General features: G+C 39.8%; 1 protein-coding gene across 1 annotated transcript in view; it reads right to left on the bottom strand.

The window, feature by feature from the left end:
* Positions 1-344: 344 nt before the first annotated feature.
* The window catches only part of Gnai3 (G protein subunit alpha i3), a 39,107-nt gene continuing 17,308 nt past the window's right edge, over positions 345-22,143 (bottom strand). The window contains exons 2-9 of the mRNA XM_051177735.1: positions 17,685-17,727; positions 17,435-17,576; positions 12,580-12,737; positions 10,487-10,615; positions 6,497-6,626; positions 5,965-6,118; positions 2,451-2,661; positions 345-2,367 (exon numbers count right to left, since the gene is read on the bottom strand). Of these exons, the coding sequence (XP_051033692.1) occupies positions 2,471-2,661; positions 5,965-6,118; positions 6,497-6,626; positions 10,487-10,615; positions 12,580-12,737; positions 17,435-17,576; positions 17,685-17,727 (947 nt within the window). The 3' untranslated portion in view covers positions 345-2,367; positions 2,451-2,470. The remainder of the gene's footprint in view (positions 2,368-2,450; positions 2,662-5,964; positions 6,119-6,496; positions 6,627-10,486; positions 10,616-12,579; positions 12,738-17,434; positions 17,577-17,684; positions 17,728-22,143) is intronic.

Here is a 22,143-nt window from a genome sequence, read left to right as displayed (position 1 = left end):
AGTGAACATTATTCATCATAAAACTCCAGCATTTTCCAGAGGAAACTCCTAACTTTTGGCTTCTTTAATTGTAAGAATCCATCTTTTTTTCCTCCAGGACTCTGCCTAAGAAATATTCTTCAAAATACAGATTATCGATTTGAAAGCCTAGCTGAACAAAACACTTTAACAGTCCACAGCTAAAAAGTCAATCTCTTCAGACAGCTTTAGGTGATGTTTTCCCCCTCAGGTCACCGTTGAAAACTCAAAACGCCTCCCATTTGTTCTAAAGGAAGGTACCTGGATGGTGAAAATGACTTCATGTAAACAGAAAGCAAATAAAAGTGGTATGTAGAGGCAAGGAGTGGAGAACTTGTGTTTTTAATTAACAGAAAGGTTTAAAAAATAGACAGATTCAAATGAAAATACAAAATGCATTCTAAAGTAAAATTAAATTTGGATTATCTATTATTTTAATTATCAACACCATTTTACTAACCCCAAAGTATAGAAAAGTTATGAAAACATTTCACTAGTTCTTGTTCCCAGATGTTTTTGTATTACAGAATACAACAAAGGAAAGACAAATTCAGGGTAAGACTTATGAACCCCTACACTGTGGGAATTAAGTCCATTGCTGATTGAAATCAATACTTTTCATCCTTCCAGATGGTATTTTCCTAGGCCTAAAGAAATACTCGTCAGATAATAGTTATACTGTCTGCATAATAATGATTTTCTGTGAGATTAAAAATTTTAAAAGCTGCCAGCAAAGGCACTGGTCTCTGTGGTTTGCTTTCCAAAGCAGGTCTGACCACCAACCTTTTAAATGAGTAGGAGGTAACATCAAAAGATGAAATGGATCCAATCTGAAAAGACTGGACCTCAAAAGGCACTGCTCAAACTACTGATCTGAAATGCTCAAAATGCATTCTGTCTGCCATCCCTCAGTGGTTCACTCAGTGTTTAATGACATTTTCTATACATTGTACAAAAGGACTGTCACTCTCAGCACAAGCAGAATGTAAATCGGGAGGCTAGATTGTGACTCATATCCCTTGTACATAGACTGGACATAAAGCCCTCAGTCCTAGATTTGAAGAACTACACTTTCAGAGATCCCTCTCTACCTAAACCCACTTCCAGACAAAGGCCAAAGCATACTCAACAGGGGCAAAAGGAAACAGAAGACAGGATTTCCAGAAAGGACTAGTTACAAGCAGAGCAATCCTGGACTCTTTACTCACCGTTTTAATACTGCTGCCAGCTGTAACAGATAAAATCTGTACACATGACAAAGTGGAAAAGAGTCCCAAAATGCAAGTTTTAGAAAAAGAACGTAATGACTAAGATTCACTACCACAATTAACATTGCTACAGTAAAAACAATGGCAAACAGGGGTTTGGCACCACATTTACAAAGGGAAAGCATGCACTGTTAATACACTTTAGAGGTCTCCCAACCAAAAAGGCCACGAAGATGGAAAACAAGGGACACCTTATACAAGATTCCCCATGACTGAAACAAACAGACAAGAATCAAAGTGGTCAATTTAGTAGATCTGTAGCAGCAAGTCATTGGTTCACAATTTAGCAGTTTGCAAGTCTAATTGACGGCTATCCTGGGTGTGTCTATATCCAGGAAGCAGAGTTTACAATATTACGTCAGTATTCATCTAGTAATTTGGTAATCAGCATAAACAAGGCTAATCTTCAACCATAAGCTTAAAGAAATGAGAGCTAGAAGCATACTGAAGAACTCTCCAAAGTAATTGCTGTTTAGAAACCATCACAGCACTTTAAACCTAACAGTAACATAAGTTTCAGTCAGAAAAGCTGTATTAATGTAGTCCCAATAACCAGGAAGAATTTTAATTACAGAAATATTATGCCTGACTGTACCAAGAATTAAAAACAAACAGTTCCTACTAAGAGGAATATTTTCAAGATGTCTGGTCACATCATGTGCATAGTTAAGACTGAGTTCTCAAAATTCTTTTGCAAACAAATAAGATTTTTTAAGTTTTTCTTCTCCTGACGAGAAAAACCTTAGAAATTAACTACGGGTGATTTGTTAAAAAAGGGGAAAAAAATGTAAGCTACATATTTAAGTTCTGGAATGCAGCACCTCGATTTCAATATGCCCTAAACATTTGAGAATATAAAATCCAAGTGATGCCTTGATGAGTCAACCATAGTTTACAGGTGTTCCAATTCCAATGTCTGATTTGAACATCTCATGCCAACTAAACAGTCCCTAAAACAGAAGATTGTGCTAAAGAGTGCTAAGATTCTGCATGCTGCTGACATTCCCTGGTCCCGCCATGCTTGTAGCTGACCCAAGAGACAGCAGATGATGTCTGGTCTCAACACTTCTCATTGTAGTAACTGGAAAAGAAGGACATTGTTAATTAGAAAAACATTTACAAAGGCAAAACACACCACTGCAACTAAACTGTGTAAAGTTTTACCTTTTACTAATGCCCTGCTCTCAATAAAGTCCACATTCCTTTAAGTTGTTTTTAATGATGACATCTGTAACAGCATCAAAAACAAACTGCACATTTTTGGTGTCTGTGGCACAGGTGAAGTGAGTGTAGATCTCCTTGGTATCTTTTCTTCGGTTCAGATCTTCAAACTGGCACTGAATGTAAGCAGCTGCCTCTTCATATGTATTGGAACCTGAAACACAACCAACTTTGTCAGCTCAAGTTATTACAGCTAAGTTAGGTCATCAGTATTTACTTAAGAAAGGCAACACAACACAATTGATTACAGACAGAATTCTTCCCCCATTTCTATTGTCATTAGGATTTTCTATAATCATTAGAATCTTCATGAAAACAGACTACCACTGTAACTAAAATAAAATCATTACACACATGGAATGAGAAAAATAACAAGTTTCACTTCCTCTTCATTTAGATTTTTCAGCTGGAAAAGAAATCTAGTTAGTATACAAAAAGAACCAGAATAATAGGTGGGTCTGTTTCTAGAGAACGCAGCTGTTTAAAACGGCACATTTTGCCCCTTGGAGTGAATCTGAAATAAGGGTTCCAAAAAGGTAAAGCATTCATTTCAAAATCATTCCCATTTTTAAGAAGCACAGGCAAAGACAAACTAGCAGATGGGAAACAAGTGGGAGCCTAGTAACATCCTTTGCCACAAGGTCACTCTCACCTTTGAATGGCTTCAAACACATGACTTCCTACATCATCCTCCCGTGCTGAGATTCAGGCATGACCATGCACAACTAGTAACACAATTAGGATGAGGTCTACCTCAATAGAGTTGTTGCTTTTTAAGGAGTAAGGACAAGATAAGACAAACAGTAAGCCTTATTTTAATACTTATAATTAGCACTAGTCCGGCCGGCTACCCTCTACACCATCTTTTGGCCTTGGGAAGCCTTTAGTTAGGACAAACTTAGAAACTGCCGGTTAACCCAAGTAAACTACAAAGACACCATGCAGTTGTTTCTATAAACCAGAGGCTATTTCCAATGAGATCAAGCAGGACAAGGAGTATCAACTAATAAAGAAGACTGGAAACAAAGAGGAGACCATGAAAGAAAGAATACCACATAAAATAAAGAACTAAAGGAAGAATACTCAGTAGGTGCCTAAAGCATGTTTCATGAAATCTGAAAGAAAGTTTCTACATTGAAAAGGGAATTTTATCCAGCAAGAACACATATGATACCAGGACTGTAGGAATGCTCAAGTCTCAGAATAAAGTCTGTGGGAAACAGTCTTAAAGTTCACAACAAGATGACACGATATTGAAAGATCTTTCCTCTGTGTGTGTGTGTGTATGTGTGTGTGTGTGTGTGTGTGTGTGTGTGTGTAGCCATTCAACATCAATGTCAACCTTTCTAGTCAAGATTTCTTTCCCCATCCTCAACCTCCTTACTCTGAACAGATGACATCTTTAACATTTCTAAAGCCAAAGGGCTTAAACTACCCTTCAAGTATGTCTTCTCTAGTCTAAGAGGTACCTTCTAAGCCGATAAGAAAACCAGAGGCTCTAATGGTGAGGCCCAGTGCTGGCAACTTCTTCAACAATGGGGCCAGGAGGGGGAAACAATGCCCCAAATAAACATTTTTAAAATTGTAAAAGACTTTTCTTAAATGGTAAAGTTTTTTGTTTCTTTAATTTTATGTATAGGTACATGCACATGTGTGCAGGTGCCCATGGAAGCCAGAAGAGGGCACTGGATCTCCTGCAACTGGGGTTAGAGGTGGTTATAACCCACCATATGGGTGCTGGGAATCAAATCTGAGTCCTCTGTAAAAAGTGATCTTTACCTTTGAGCAATCCTTCTAGTGCCCCCCATAATAAGGAAATTTCACCAAATATATATTTAATCATTTTTAAGTATGTTACTCTAGAACATTTAGTATATTCATGACATTATACTACTACTACCATCCTAGTTTCAAAATTATCATCTGAGAAAAATACTCTTATCATTAAGTAACATGCACCTTCCCACACACACAAAATATGCTTCCTTTTTCTAAGGATTTGCCTATTTTATATATAGTATATAAAAGGAGCCACACATTATATGACTTTTGTGTTTGGATTCTTTTACTTAGTATAGTATTTAGCCAACATGCAGCCCCTACTAGTATTTAGTTCTTTTTATGACTAAGTTAACAGTCTGCACATATGCTACAATTTGTTTATTCCTTTACGATAACTTGAATCTTAATTCTTTCTTTTCCCACCTGCTTGTTTGTTTCTTTTGGTTTTTCAGGACAGGGTTTCTCTGTAGCTTTGGAGGCTGTCCTGAAACTCACTCTGTAGACTAGGCTGGCCTCGAACTCACAGAGATGTGCCTATCAAGTGCCTCCCGCGTGCTGGGACTAAAGGCGTGTGCCACCACTGCTCTGCTCCCACCTCTGCCTCTCTTTTGTTACGGGATTTTACTATTCAGCCTATGAACATTTTATATCCCCCTTCCCCTTCTGCCCACTCTGCTCACAGGTAGCCTAGGCTCGCCTTTCTCTCTTAGTCATCTACTGTACCTAGCACTACTCTCACCATGCTGTCTGCACACTCATTATTACACTTACTTCTTTATGAGCAGTTGTGAGTGTATGTACATGGGCTCACGCATGTCACAGTGTGCACATGGTAGTCAGAGGGCATCTTTCAGGAGCTGGTTCTTTCCTTCTGTAACATAAGTCCCAGGGACTGAACTCAGGTCCTTCAGGCTTAGTAGCAAGCATCTTCACCTACTGAGCCATCTCACATGGCTTACTGCCCTTACTTTTTAAGATACTCTGGTTCTGTCCTTTTATACCCTTTATAACCCTTTATTTCTCTCCTGTCAATAGCTAGCATTTTTCTCTCTTTATCCTTTTCTCTCCTCATTTTATATTCTCTCTGGTCACTTCCTCATCTCCAATATGTACCCACTGAAATGCTTCACTAGGTCCTCACAGCCACAGTGTAAGACATAAGGCTGGCTTCCTCCCTTCTGAACCACTTTAAATCCCAGTGCTGCCATATTCAGAACATGCCAGGCCACATGTTAGCCTCCATAGTGTCTCACATCCAATTGTCCTTCTTGAGATGCTTCTATTCTCCTGATGCCTTCCACATCATCCTTTTAATCCTTTTAATAACTCACATAACCGTTATTGCCCCTGGTGGGGGGGATGACACACTGACTCCATCAAGGCTGAACTACTTCTACTTCTGGTAATATATATTTTACATTATAAAGCTATTTGTGAATTTCTTTCTGGAACTAATATGAGTTTCTTAAGAAATCCTGCTTTTGTATCTCTTTGGACATACGCTAAAATTTCATTTTTATACTTAATTTTCCCCAAAAAATCGGGTCACCAGTCTCTGCAGTAACTGAACTTAAGGGATCTTACCAGATGCTTAATGCTGAGGTCGCTGTCAGTAAATGTGTGACCCTTCAGTGCTGACCCAAGACATAGCCACAACAGAGCCCACGACCTTTACCTGTGTATTCTGGGTAACAAATTGTTAATGGGCTCCTCTTTATCTTTTCCTCAAAAAGGTCTTTCTTATTAAGAAAGAGGATGATTGACGTGTCTGTAAACCATTTGTTGTTACAAATGCTGTCAAACAGTTTCATGCTTTCATGCATCCGGTTCTAAAAAACAATCAGGGTTATGACTGGTTAGCATCAAACTGAAAGCAGATTCATTTATATACCAAGAGGTCTTAGGACAGCAAAATGAACTCATGGAGGTCAGGCACTAGTATAACTTGAAGCTGAATCAATCCTGATTTGTGTAATTCTTGGGGTTAGGAGATGAAAGAGGTGGCTGACAAGATGCAATCCTGTCCATATAATGTGGCTACCAAGAGCAAATGGGGAATGAAGCAATTGTTTTTGGAAATCTAGCCTCATTGACAAGAAAATAAAAGGCAGTAAGCTTTGATTTCTGTGAGCAAATGGTAGCAACCCATCTTCCTGAGTTATGTTCGTTTCCTAGCTGTACCAGATGGGTCCAAAGTTTCAACTCACCATTTCCTCATCCTCAGCCAGAACAAGGTCATAGTCACTGAGGGCCACACAAAAGATAATTGCTGTCACTCCCTCAAAACAGTGAATCCACTTTTTTCGTTCTGATCTTTGACCACCTACATCAAACATTCTGCGAAAAGAAAGAAAGCACAGATTCAGCAAACTCACATTCATATTTTTCTCTAAACTGTCATGGTTAAGAACCTCCCCATCACACACTTGAACCCATTTATAACAGGAAAGACAAGGATCAAATCAAACACGTCTAAATAATTGTCACTGGCTAAAAGTAGAGCCCACAGCTGGGCTGAGCCTCCCTCCCTTTTAAAACATGTACTGGATGTGCCAAATGTCAGCGCAGTGAAGAACTAAAAATGGATTCAAGGAAGGAAGGAAAAGAAAGGATAAATGAAGAGCTGAACAATACAGCTTAAGATAACTGCAGCCATAACAACTAGTGTTTGTTGGGGTTTACCATGGTGCCAGGCACTACCCTAAAGCATCTGGCACTCTAACTCCAGTTTCTATAGACCTTCCTCAGCTCCACTATGCTGCCTCTCAAACTGGCTTGTTTCTGCATACCCGTCTTGCATTCTGACTCCCAAGTTTATTTGCCTTGTATTAATAAAAAAAAAAAAAAAAAAGAAAGAAAGAAAGAAAGAAAGAAAATTATGGGAAAAAATAAATTTTATACTAGGATTCTAAGAATTTAACCAAAATTTTTTCTTAAAATCTATGCCAAGTTTGGGGTCAATGACTATAATCTCAGCATTTTGGAGGCTGAGGAAGAATGGCAAGTTCAAGGCCAGCCTGTCTACACAGTGAGACTATCACAAAAATAAACTTAATCAGTATTTCCCAACACCTTACCTTGCTTTGACCTAATGAGCAACAGCAAAGCCTCAATTGCTCACACATGTGTTCTACTCCAGATTTGTTTTAGACCTCTATGTGCTAAGTTTGTGTCAACAGTGTTCCTTTTCACCTCCTATAATGATGAGGACAGTTGCCCTACTTTGTCTTTTAGTCAATATCTGAGTCTGGTGGGATCAGCAGTGAAATGCTCACACACTCCCAACATCTGTATCTGATAGCAATGGTAAAATTTTTAAAGGTTAGTGTCTGCTGCACTGGTCTAAAGAGTGAAATTTCAGAGAGAGCCTAAATTTCCAGGGGTTTTTTTCACCTCTAAAGATAAGAGAAGTAAGATTCACATGATTTCTCTAATTATGTTTGACATGAACATTCACCCTGTCTCTTCCTGACTCAACTCTTCTTTGGAGGGTCTTACAGTTCTTTGCAACCTCTGATCATTGATCTAATCACATATTGGCCTTAATCCAGAGTTGTATTGAAGATTTTAGAAAGGTTGACATACAAATCTTTTGAAGAGAGGCATATTAGTATACCAAGAATTCTACTTTACATCCCATTTCCTGTAAGTCCATAAAACTAGCAGAATGCTATAAACTCCCAATGCTGGCTTCTAGTACATAGTAACACAGTATTATTTACTAACAAATCAACATTTTATAAACATTACCTCATAATTGAGAGGCAAATAAGCAATTACACAATGCCTTGCATATGGTAGATGCTCAATAAATGTTTGAATAAATGGATAGTGCTTTTGCCTAGAGAGAAGAGGAAAAGGAGAGGTGATAGTACTTCATAATCAGATATCTACATGCCAATAATAAAGTGGATGTGGCACTTTAATCTGACTTGGCTACTGATCCTTCATAGAAAGGTAACCTTGCTAAAGATCAATCTATGACATTAGCCAGAAATATTTCCCACACTGAATATTGGTCTTGGTATTTAATTAGAAATGAATTGCTAATTTTATAACACACAAAGAAGCATCTCATTCCTATGGCTTTATAGTCAATCCATATAGTTCCTTTTGATTTGTTAATTAAATCACCAGTACTTACGATAAGCAGCCAGTTTACCCTATAACCATTCATCAGGTTCCAAATCCAGTTTAGTGTGTTAAGATTATAATACCTTACTGGGCAGTGGTGGCACACACCTTTAATGCCAGCATTCAGGAGGCAGAACCAGGCAGATCTTTGAGTTTAAGGCCAACCTGGTCTACAGAGTGAGTGAGTTACATGACAGGCAAGGCTACATAGAGAAACCCTGTCTTAACTTCCCACCCCCAACCCAAGGTTCCAATACCTCAACTAGTACTAGTGTTTAAGTCCTGTGTGGATTTCACAAATTCTGACTCTTCATTTGAGAATCTGAGGTAGTAGTTCCCTTTGTATGAAATAATGCTGACTTTCACATATCACCCCCTAATCACAAACAGTAACTTCTTAAAAACTTATCATGCCTTGAAGGACAAAAGGTTATTTCCAACCTCAAAGGTCCCAAACAGAAAAAGGAACTAAAAACAGTTTTAGTATTTGAAAAGACCATTAACAAAAAGAGAAGTGGAGGCCTTTTCTCAGAATTACTGGTGCTATGAGAAAATTCTTTTAAAACACTAGAATGTCCTCTTAAACAATTGCTGTTTATGTCATCATACCATTGTAAAACACCTCTATTCCCAGGCCTAATCTGCATTGCACTACAAACTTAACTGAGCACGATGCTATGCATACATCAATACAAAAGCCAAGCCAAGTTTAGCTCCACCCCACTAAACTTAACCGGAAAGAGGACCAGTGAGAGGAGTGATGCTGAGGGAAAGAGGACCAGTGAGAGGAGTGATGCTGAGGGAAGGAGGACCAGTGAGAGGAGTGATGCTGAGGGAAAGAGGACCAGTGAGAGGATTGATGCTGAGGGAAAGAGGACCAGTGAGAGGATTGATGCTGAGGGAAAGAGGACCAGTGAGAGGAGTGATGCTGAGGGAAAGAGGACCAGTGAGAGGAGTGATGCTGAGGGAAAGAGGACCAGTGAGAGGAGTGATGCTGAGGGAAAGAGGACCAGTGAGAGGAGTGATGCTGAGGGAAAGAGGACCAGTGAGAGGAGTGATGCTGAGGGAAAGAGGACCAGTGAGAGGAGTGATGCTGAGGGAAAGAGGACCAGTGAGAGGAGTGATGCTGAGGGAAAGAGGACCAGTGAGAGGAGTGATGCTGAGGGAAAGAGGACCAGTGAGAGGAGTGATGCTGAGGGAAAGAGGACCAGTGAGAGGAGTGATGCTGAGGGAAAGAGGACCAGTGAGAGGAGTGATGCTGAGGGAAAGAGGACCAGTGAGAGGAGTGATGCTGAGGGAAAGAGGACCAGTGAGAGGAGTGATGCTGAGGGAAAGAGGACCAGTGAGAGGAGTGATTCTGAGGGAAAGAGGACCAGTGAGAGGAGTGATGCTGAGGGAAAGAGGACCAGTGAGAGGAGTGATGCTGCTGAGAAAATATTTCTACTTTAGTATCACAATGTCAGAACAAAGCCATCATCTATGAAAGTTATTTTCTACCTCTTTAGTACTGTTGCGATCCTTCTAGCAATAGTCAATACCTATTTGGCAACTAAGAAAAAAAGTCCCAAAATAAATGTGAACTAACATAAATTGGCAATTACAGGATTGATGGTAGGTAAATTGTTATTTAACTTTACATTCAACTTTCTCTAAATGGATATAAATAATGATGCTACCTGAAGAAAACAAACAAACAAATAAATAAACAAGTAAATTAATGTGTAGTCTTCAGTCAGATGAGACATTAAGCTAATGGCCAATTAATGTATGAAGTTTCTAAACCAAGGAACACTACTTACAAAAAAAAAACCAAAACAAAACAAAAAAAAAAAAAACTTACACCCTTCTAGAGAAGCTAAATAAGAGGGACTAACAAGTTGGGTGTGCCTATAATCCCAGCACTCAGCAGGCAGCAGCAGAGTATGCAAGTTTGAGGCCAACCTGGTCTACATAGCAAGTACCAGGTCATCTAGGGCTACATCATGAGTCCCTGTCTCAAAAATAAAAACAAGTAAGTGTTGACATTTATACCAGGCACAGGCAGAAAAAGGCTTGTAACTTACTTGAAGTATAGCTCCTTAAAGGTGAAGTGTGTCTCCACAATGCCTGTAGTTTTCACTCTTGTCCGAAGAACATCTTGTTGAGTTGGAATGTAGTTGGTCTGGGATATTCTATCCAAATCATTTAGGTAACTAGATGAAATATGCATTGGTTTTTACTTAGTAAAGTCAACCAAGAACACAACAAATCAACAGACTAAACTATATGCTTGGCAAAAAGTAGACTCTGAGACTAGCTGGGTACTAGTATGTGTAAGGCTCAAGGTTCAATCCCAAGTACCAACAAACCACAAAAAAAAAAAAAAAAAAAAAAAAAAAAAGCTCGGAGAAGGGGCAGAAAAACATTAAATCTTCAGTAAACCTGTAAACTCAGCACTTGGAAGAGACAGGAGGCCACAAGTTTGGAATTAACCGGGAAGATATATACATATAGGAGTTTCAGGCCAGCCTGGGCTATGTAACTAGATCCTCTTTCAAAACAAGGGGAAGAGAGTTGAGAAAGAGACAAAGAGCTAAATCTTCATTGATTCCAGACAAAAAGGCTGAAGAGTAGGTGGAACTACTTTAAGCGTGTCATTCAGGTCTTCTACAAACCAAATACCAGAGTCAAGCTCAGATGAAGGGAGACAACTCCATAAACAATATGTAACTGGGGAGTCAGAGCTTAACTAACATATGACAGAAGAGGCAATTAATTAAAAATCTACCTTTGATGACCACTGAATTACCTAAACTATCACTTTGTACATAGAAACAATCTTGTTTTTAAAAAGTGACCAAGAATTATTTTACTGTTTGCTAAATCATTTCCACTGGAAGAGTAAGTAAGCTTCATAAATACCATTTAATTTCTTATAACAATCTGTGACAAAATGAGAACAGGAAAATATAATACTAGTAGAAAATACCCTAATTACTTAGTTCAGAGAGGGTTACAGATGACAAGCACATTTTAAAAAGACAACATGAATATAGGTCTTAAAAATAAATGTGTAGCCAGGTGGTGATGGTGCATGCCTTTAATCCCAGCACTCAGGAGGCAGAGGCAAGTGGATCTCTGTGAGTTTGAGTCTAGTCTGGTATACAGGGCGAGTTCCAGGATAGGCTCCAAAGCTACAGAGAAACCGTCTCAAAACAAGACAAACAAACAAACAAACAAACAAAAAAAACCAAAAACAATGTAAATATGCAGGGGCCAAAACAGAATCACATATAATAGTAAAATAAGAGTCCTGGTTACCAATTCTCTAAAACTAATACTCAAGAAACTTTCTTGACAAGGAAATGAGTCAACTCTAGTCTATGACAAAACATCATTATTCTACAGAAGTCTACTACCATAGTCTGGCACAAGATGTAAGTGGTGCTGGGTTTTGTAGTGCAGGCTTGTTTGTAATCTCAGCTATTTAGAAGCTGAAGCAGAGGGATCACAAGTTCAGGCCTGCCTGGGCTATAGAATGAGTTCAATGCCAATATGAGTGAGATTGTGTCTCAAAATATAAACAAAAAAGAGGGCTAAGGATGTAAAGCATGTGCTTAACATGCGTGAGACTTTGGTTCAATCCCTAGTGTACACCCACAATTAAGTGGTAATGACTACTACCAGAAAAATTCATAGTACAGCCAATAGAGACAGTATAAAAAGGGCTATCACACAAGACGTGGTGCTGCATACTTTTACCTTTAATCCTAGCATGGTAAGCAGGGGCCGGTGGATCTCTGTGTGTTCAAGGCCAGCCAGGGCTACACAGTGAGATCTTGCCTCAAATACAACAATAATAAACAAGGGTGTGTGTGTGTGTGTGTGTGTGTGTGTGTGTGTGTGTGTGTAGGAGAAGAGAAGTCCAATTTTACCTTCCCTCTCTAGCTGGCTATCAGTGTCTTGTCCTATCACAGGGAACTTATCTCTACTAGATGACTCACCTTCACTTGCTTGCTACAAAATGTACCAGATATAGCCTAAAAGTAAGACAACTGTAATAAAGGATTCTATACTTTTGGACATTTCTAATACTTCAGTATTTCCTTTAAGAAAATGTTGCTCTAGAGTCACCAAATCATTTTCTATTACAGTTTCAAGGGGGAAAATTACTTACTATGAAGCAGAATCGTTGAGCTGATACTCCCTGGACCTGCTGAAACATGCCTGCACCCCACCATCTCGCCAGAGCCGTTTAATCACACCTGCGAGTTCTGAAGTCATGACTCCTTCTTCAGCACTGCCAGCTAAAACGAATAACTGCCGGGCATCATCCTGAGGAAAAGAGTTAAGAGAGGGACAGATGAGTTCCCACTTCTTCAAGACTAGATGAGTCTCACTGTACACACACTCATGCTCTTGAGCATGTGTACACATACTTTAGATGTCATACAACCTTCCAATGGACTCACAATCCTCTATCCTGATGACTTAGGATTAATGATGGAGTGGGGGTGGGGGATACCCACTGGTCTATAAGACAAATATATGTAACAGATTTCCATTCTGTTAAAGTAACCTCTTAATGAGGATCAGAGCATGGCCCAGTGATAAAGTATATGCTGTGCAAGCATGAGGACCTGAGTTCAGATCCACGTAAAAGCTGGATGCAACAGCACAAGCCTGTAACCCCAATGCTGGAGGAGCAGAGAAAGAAGGACCCTGGAGGTCACTGGCCTACCAGTCTGGCCAAAATGGCATGCTCCACATTTGGAGTGACACTGTCTCCAAATGTAAGGTGGAAAATGGTAGAGGGAAACACCTCAAGTCTACTTCCAGTCTCCACATACTCCATGTCCACATACATACATGCATGTGTGTATGCTCCCAAGACCTGCTGGGGGTGTAGCTCAATGGTAGAGCACTTGCCTACCTCTATATAGAAATGAAAAGATCTGCACATAAGAAGTAAAGTGTAAACACGGGCACATTAATCAAGTTTAAGGCAAAGGTTGCTTGCTCCTTCCCCTTCTCTGCAGACAGCAGACAGGAAGGTGATGAAGCATGTAAGACACTTAAAGCCCAGTAACAGGAACCAAACCCTCGGGGAAAAGGTTTAGTCTCTAGATTTCCTAAAGGATCGCCATTAACATTCTACATCAGGGGAAAGATGGAAGCAGGAGAGAAAATGGCAACAGACTGACGTGGTAAGAATGTCATGCCTTTCAGGCCAGAGTTCCATTGTTTATACATCTTAATGGGATATGAGAATTTTGATAGTTTTATCTTATCCATGCCTACGTGAAAATGTAAAACTGAATCCCGCATGCCAGTGGTGGTACACGCCTTTAAATCCCAGCACTCAGGGAGGCAGAGGCAGGCGGATCTCTAAGTTCAATATCTATAGACTGAGACAGGACAGTCAAGGCTACACAAAGAATCCCTGTCTCAAAACTACAAAACTGAACCCAGATCTCAAAGATTTCCCTATATAAATCTAATATTTGTAACTTCAAAAATTCCAAGTCTTTTGTTGTTTGTTTTTGCTTTTTGAGATAGGGTTTCTCTGTGTAGCTTTGGAGCCTGTCCTGGAACTAGCTCTGCAGACCAGTCTCCAACTCATAGAGCTCCGCCTGCCTCTGCCTCCAGGGTGCTAGGAGTAAAGGTGTGCACCACCACGGCCTGTCCATTTATATCTAAGTAGTCACTAACACAACAAAAAATAGCAAGCAAAAAGCATTATGGAACACAGGAACATAGATGCAGTCACACCTATAATTTGTACATCTATCTAACCACTCACAAAGTCATCATACTGCACTTAAATTAACTGCCGAACTCCAAACTCTGCCGTCAAGATCCAGTCCAATATTCATTCTGGTAATAATGTAGATCTTCTCTGTAACTAACTTCATTAACAATCTGCATTTCCTCTCATGCTCTCCTTTCTTTTTTCACAAGGCGTGGGAGTATTGTATATATGTATGTACACACACCCATGTATGAACATACACGAGAGTCAGAGAAAGATATCAAAATGTCTCTATCACTCTTTGCCTTATTTCCTTTAGACACAGTTTCTCACTGAACCTCAAGATTGCCATTTAGCTGCACTGGCTAGCCAACAAGCTTCCAGGGTGTCTGTCTCTGCCCCCAGTACAGGGGCTACAGATACGTAGGACCATGCATGATTCCCTTTTAATGATAATGTTAAGATTTGAATTCAGGTCCTCATGCTTACACAACAAGCACTCTTAGACAATTAATCATCTCTCCAGCCCCTCTTCTCTCTTCCAAAATAATGATGATGATGAAGATAGATAGCAAGTGATCAAGAAATGTTTAAGCATTATATAAATTGCCAAACACACTAAATAACAAGACTTTTTTCATATATAATGTACTGCTTTATATAACATTTGAAAATTACACAAGTCCTGAAATTTGACCTATATTCAAGCAGGTATACAGATAATCAAGCACCGGTATATTTTTAATACCATGTTATTCAAATTTTAGAAGCTTCAGAATAATATACACTGGTGCTGTCCTACTCTGAGAATGTTCTTAATTGCTCACCAGCCTGCTCTAGTTGCCTCAAAATAAAGCCTTCTCTGTAAACTTAGAGCCCCCCCCTTACAACAAACTTTATACTCTACCCTTAAACAGATATGAAAGAAAACTGTCCCAGCTCTATTCTTTTCACTCTTAGTTAACAATTAAAAACTAGAGCAAAAAAAGATAAATACAAATATAAACCCTTAGCTTTGAGAGAAAAAGAGAAACTGTAAGAGATTAAAACTTCAAGTTTATTTTAAGAGGACTTTTGATTAGGCTAAGTATATGTTGTAAAGATGGATGACTCAGGAGTCACAAGGAATTAAGAATGTCAGGTCTATCCAGTGACACATGAGCATTACTGACCCCAGCTGTGTCTGTGCGTGAGCATGAGCATATGTGTGGAGCAAAGGGCAAGCTCAGGTACTGTTGCTAAGGAGCAGCTGTCTCTGTCTGTCTGTTTGAGGCAGGGTCTCTCTTTGGCCTGTGACTCACTGACTCAGCTAGCCTGGCTGGCCAGAGTCCCCTAGGATCCTATCTCTGTCTCCCCAACACTAGAGTTGTAAGTGCACACCATTAGCACCTGGTTTTGTTATGAGTTCTGTGGATCAAACTCAGGTTGTCATAGCAAGTAAAGACTTTGCTGACTGAGCTCTCTCCCCAGGCCCTGATGACATCTGATGAAGGAAGTAAATGAAAGGGAGCAATGGTCAAGAGAAACAGAGGTGGACAGATGATGGGAAGAAGTAAGGAGAGCAAAAGGAAGACATCTGAGAAAGTAAGAGGAATAAATAACAGGAGAAAACATCAACAGAGAAGAAAAAGCCAATAACCACAGAATTGTTAACCAACTATAAAATATAACAAATATTAGAGAGAAGTGGTTAGTGACAAGAAGGAGAGAGAAAAAGACACAGAGAATTCTAGTACAAAGAAGAAAAGTCAACAAGAGACAGAATGGAAAGGGACTAAGATAGGAATAAAAACTTGACTTTTCTTGAACTCTCAAATTTCCCTAACAACAGAAAACTAGCTTGTGTAGGAAGACTACCATTGAGTTCAAATCCAGCTGGACTACAGTAAGACACTATCTCTAAAATCCAAAATTGGGGTCCTGAAGAGAAGGCTTGGTAGTCGAGAGCATGCACTGCTCCTGCAGAGCCAGAGTTGGAGTCTACGCTCCCACATAAAGTAGTTTCCAAGTGCCTGGACCTCTAGCTCCAAGGGGATCCACATGAATATGTATATATCCACATCACATGAATATGTACATATCCACACCCAGACACACAGATACTCATAATTTAAGTAAAATTCAAAGAGAAAAAAAGAAAAAAAGGAGGGGGGGGGAAGCAGAAAAAGCCTCTGGGCTAAATGTTGTTCACTTATTCACCCAGCATTGCTATGCCTAGGAGGGAAGAGGCCCTGAACTATGTCATATGGCAATGACAGTCACTCACATTTTCCCTTTTTTTTTTTTTTTTTTTTTTTTTTTGCCATTCTTTTCTCTCATAACCCTTTATCTAGGCCCTGTTCCCTTATTTTACCTCAAAGATATATCTACTCAAGAACAAATTGAAACCACAATGGCCCTTCTAATATTTTCCCCTTCAACTTCCCACTTATCATATATTAACTTGCACTTGATAAACTGGGTAGCTGATAAGAGTCCCTAAGGTTCTCACAAGCATACAGTCTTGTCTTTCTGGGCAAAGCCCCAAAGTCACTTTCATGTATTTTCCCATGGCACTTAAGTACTGTGTCACCAAACACAGCTGGTGTCCTTTGATGCACTCTACACTTCTCAAGCACTTTCTTAAACTTGAGTTGGTGATAATGTACAAGGTTTCCTGTCTTCTTTTTGGCCCTTTCTCCACTGGCATCAAACATCCTCTTCACAAACTGCCTTAAAAGTCTACTAAATACTATTACTATTAACTGACTTTTAAATTCTGATGTATGTAAAGCATTTAAGATTTATATTTGAGTAAATAATAATCCAATTCTGTAACCCAGAGTTCAACGTAAGATAGTGATATTTTTGAATACCTGAAATTTCTTTTAAAATTGGGGAATTTGTCCTTACAGAATTTATTTTGGGAAACTGTGGGGTTTTTTTTGTTTTGTTTTTCCCCCCTTGACCACTACAGCTCGGACAGCAGGGCTAAATATGCAATATGCCTTTCAGAGTATATATTTACTGTCACCAACTATTGTAAACTACGTCAATCACATTGTGAAGGAGGAGACAGAGTAGAGCCATCACTGAAACCTACAGTGTAGCTACAGAGTTCCATTTCCGGGGCTCTGCTCGCAGCAGTAACTTGTGTCTACTGAGTCAGAGAGCCAGTGCTTCAAAAATGAGCACACAGTATTTTGTACCATCTTATCTTCTTGTTCCCTAAAACATGACGCAAATTTGGTTTAACTGCATCCTCAGAGCAGCAAGTGAAGAGGAAATGAGAAATACTTACTGCTCTGGCAGCTTCCCCAAAATCAATCTTTAATCGTCCCATGGCTCTTATGATCGCAATGATGGACTGAATAGTATTGCTGTAGACAACTACTTTATACTGTTTACATTCGTCCTCTGAGTAGCCGTCCTCATGAATGATTCTTTAAAAAGAAGAAAACCACAAGTCAATACTATAATGGAATGGAAATGGAAACATGAACTTTCTATAAAGAAGGGAAATTCAGTCTTGTAGCCCTGTGCGAACTTACTTCATCTGTTTCACAATGGTACTTTTACCAGATTCTCCAGCACCTGAAAAGAAATACAACAAAAACAGATGTTGAGTTTCTTTGTAGTATAATGAAGGTATGGAGTAATATGACTGGTAAGTCTGGGGTAATGGAAACCATAGGTTCTGTGAAATTTTGGTGAGCTTTTATGGAGCATTTTGCTTTCTTTATATTGGTATCATTTGTACAAAACAGACATTACTCAAAGGCAACGACACATATTTTTAGTAACATCAGGAAACATGACATTCAATGAACACAGGCAAAAGAGCAATTGTGAATTTGTGGCCTATGACCTATTCATAGTTATTAATTCTGTGACTTGCCAATGGACCTGAGGAATGTTCCAGATCAATACCATCAGTCACAGGGCTAGAAAGGTTCCAAAAAGTAGAACATTACCTCTACCTTTCATGATATAGCTCCTCTTTCGGGAAGGATTGTACCACCCTCTTTAGCCAAATGGAATCACTTAGGGTCAAATAAACTTTTCAGATCTTGACAGTCAGCTTGCTAGATCCTCCCTGCTCAATAATTCTTCCATCTTCCAAAATGCCTTTTAAAATGCTACCACCTCTCCAACATCACATGCTATTTCTGACTCTTAAATGACAACCCTGCCCCCCCCTTTTAGAAAAGGACAAGCAGGGAACATTACCTCATTTTTTCCATAACCAAATCTGCTAATCTACGTGTATCTCCATTGATACTCTCTAGCTTCATCAATGGTAAGCTGTCTGTCTCCTCAATGTCCTTACTGCTCTCCTTATTTACTTACCTCCTTCACCTTCCCTCGCCCTGCGGCTGCGCCCTGCGGAGAGCCCAATATCACTTATATGTCAGCCTTAGTCCACAAAGCCTTACTCACACCCCACCCTACCTTTCTCTGAACCCCTCCAACACACACACACCCATTTTCCTCTCTGCTATTCCATTTTCGCTGTGCCTCTTTTTAAAAGCCCTATTACATTTATTTATTCATGGCCGTGGGGAGAGGAAGTAACAACACACGTGACAGACAGAACATATGTGGAAGTCAGAGGGCAACCTACATGAGTTAGTTCTCTCCTTCCCCATGAGGGTCCCCGGGATCAACTTGGGTTTTCAGGCTTAAAAGTAAGTGGCTCTACTCACTGAGCAGCTGCGATCTTGGCTACCCCTCTTTGTGTCTCTTTATAGCAAAATTTCCCTAGTGTGTCAGCTCTACTTAAAATCTCTAATTAAGTACCTCCAAGTCACTCCCACCACTCACTCTCCTGACACCATTTCTCAAGGTCTCCAAGCCACTTGCACCTTTGACAAGTTGAGTGACCATGTCTAGGCCTCACCTGCCGTTCAAATCTGCTTTTCCCAATCCGATCCTTGTCTTTTTCCTATCTTACCTAATTTGATGGTTTGAAGCACTATTCATGAATAAAAGTTAACCTCCAAAGAGTAACATGTACCAGGATGTTCTATGTGCTTGGCTAATTAATATTAATTCATCCAATCCTTACACCTCTGTAAGGTAGACACTATTACCCTCATTTTATAGTGAGACTATTACCCTCATTTTATAGTGAGACAAACGAAGCAGAAAGGACAGGGAAACTGACCACAGTTATACAGCAGCTGGCAAAATAGGTATTTCCACTCAGTCTCACTTCAAAGCTGTGCTTTGAATCTAGCTGTGCTAGATTCCCAGACCTCCACTTTTACTTTGCAAGCTTGGCTTTAAATTCATCGCCTACCTTAAATATCACAGTAGATGTCCCATAAGCATCTCAAACTTAATGCTCAATACTGACCGTTACTCATTCCCAACTTCTGCCTCAAACAAAGCTGTTCTTCCTTTAGTCTTTCTTCCCAGTAAATGGTACTAACATCTAACTAACTTGCTAAGGTCAAACTGGCAAGAGGGGCTGCAGAGAAGGCTCAGAGGTTAAGAGCACTGGCTGCTCTTCCAGAGGTCCTGAGTTCAATTCCCAGCAACCACATGGTGGTTCACAACCATCTATAATAAGAGCTAGTAACCTCTTCTGGCCTGCAGGCATACATGTAGGCAGAATAATAAATTAATAAACCTTAAAAAAAACTGGCAAGGGATATAGAAGGAAAACAGATGGAATGAAGACTCCAGTGTTAATACATGTTAAATTTGGTGTATTTTTTGTTTTTGCTTTTTTTTTTTTTTTTTTTTTGTGTGTGTGTTTTTTTTTTTTTTTTTTTTTTTCAAGATAAGGTTTCTTTGTGTAGTCTTGGCTGTCCTGGAATTCTCTCTGTAGACCAAGCTGGCCTTGAACTCTTTGTGGGATGGCAAGTGTATGGCACACCTGTCTGGATCATGTCACAACACTGACGAGAGTTGCCTCATGGCCTCTATTTATACCCAAATTATAAAGTGTGGGCAATGATGTCCAATGTACTCTGATCGCTGCCTACCTCCTCACCCTCATTTCTAGTCTGTCTATCCTCAATGCTCTTGACAGGCCAGCTTCTTTGTGTGTCCTCTAACATGCAAAACTGGTTCTTACCAGCCCAGATTCTGACTCACAGATTCCACATTTGCTGTTCCCTAGGACTGAAATAATTTTTGCAAGATTTTCTTCTTCACTCACATTTCTGCTCCCCTCAGAACATTTCCTGATGAAATTACCTGAATACCTCCCACCCCACACCGTCTCATTTCTTCACAGCATGTATCTTCACAACAGACTTACTTTTCTCATCTCCCACTAAAACAAAAGCTCTGCCAAGATGTTCTTCCCTGTATTCCCAGGGGCCCCAACTGGGCCTGATAGCAATTAGTCAAATAATTAATCAAACATTGAACAAATGTGCTGATTTGGGGGGGGGCTTTTTGAGACGGGTTTCTCTATGTAACAGCTCTGGATGTCCTGGAACTCATTCTGTAAAACAGGCTGGACTTGAACTCAGAGATCCACCTGACTCTGCCTCCTGAGTACTGGGATTAAAGGCGTGCACCATCACAGCCCAAGACAAAAGTGCATTTAATATGCATGATAATGCACTAAATATTTCTTCACTTTATCAACAGAAAACTTAAGTTAAAATAGCATCTAAATATAAACACCCAAAATAACTACATACTTCCAGAATCAAGAAATTTTTGTATGGGGTGGAGAGGTGATTCAGTGGTTAAGAGCACTGGCCACTTTCCAAAGGACCTGGAATCAATCCCCAGTACCCACATGACAGCTCACAACCATCTGTAACAATTCCAGGGGATCTGGCATCCTCATACAGACAAACATGCAGACAAAACCCCAATGTACATAAAAAGTGAATAAGTCTTAAAAAAAAAAAATGTTTCTAGATATGACTTTATCTCTGTTCTTACTATAACATTCAAGTAGCACAGTATCTTATAACACTGTCAAAAATATAAATTTCACTGTTCATACCTAGAAAAACTTTTCAGTTCTGGGGGGAAAACAGAAATGCATGCTGAATGGTTTTTAAATCGTCAAACTCAAAATTCCAGACCATCCCACATGAACATTAGTATAATGAGGTACTAAATGCTCTCCTTTCAATAGTGAAATTGATATTCCTACTGCTCATGTCTGATTACTTTGAAAGGCATTATAAAAATCACCACTGATTTCTACCCATCTCCCTAAGTTCTACTTTATGAAAGTACACACACACACCTGTAAGGATTCAGGCATTAGGCTGGCCTGCTCCTGCATCTGGCAGAATGCACTCAGGCAGTACCCTAGTCAGCCCAGGGTTCCATGGTTGCATAATCTGCACTTAGGTGCAAAGGACCTCTTTTAAAAAAAGACCCCTGCCCACTTATGCTCTCCCCTCCTGCTGTGTCCCTGAGGCAGACAGGGTAACTGTCTCCCTCTTCTCTTCTGTCCTCTCTCGGCCTCTTTACCTCTTTTCTCTCCTTCCCCCTTCCCTCCCCTTTCTAATAAAACTTCTCACTTAAGCTCTGTCTGCCTGGCATGTTTGTTCCTCTGCCCAAGTCACCCTTGCCTGTCACGGAATCTGCCAAGGTTCCCCATGCACTTTGTCATTACAACACCTACCTCTATGCTGTCCTACTTTTCTTATATTTCTCAAAGGTTCCCTAGATGACATCACTTTGGAAGCTGGGTAGAACACTTACCTGGCATGTGCAAGTCCCTGGGTTTCACCCCCTGGATTGCAAAAAGAAGAAAAAGAAATGTCTGCTTGCCTTCCTTTTATTGTTACTCTGTGTAAGTATCCCCTAGCTTTTATTAGGCGTTCAATCCGTCTCATAAATGAAGGCAACCCTTACGGCCTACAGGGTTTGTTTTCAGTGTGTGTTACCAGGTATCTGCGATAATAAAGAATGAACCATATTTTATATCAAAAGGCCTTAGCCCATTCAGCTTGTAGACTCTCATGAAAAGTGCCACCATTTTGCCCATCTTCCAAGTACACCCTGAAATCTGAGTCATTTGGA

Source organism: Phodopus roborovskii, unplaced genomic scaffold, assembly GCF_943737965.1.
Source record: "Phodopus roborovskii unplaced genomic scaffold, PHOROB, whole genome shotgun sequence".
In the NCBI taxonomy this organism is placed as follows: domain Eukaryota; kingdom Metazoa; phylum Chordata; class Mammalia; order Rodentia; family Cricetidae; genus Phodopus; species Phodopus roborovskii.
The sequence above is the reverse complement of the archived record's forward strand: the minus strand, read 5'-3'. Positions and strand labels throughout refer to the sequence as shown.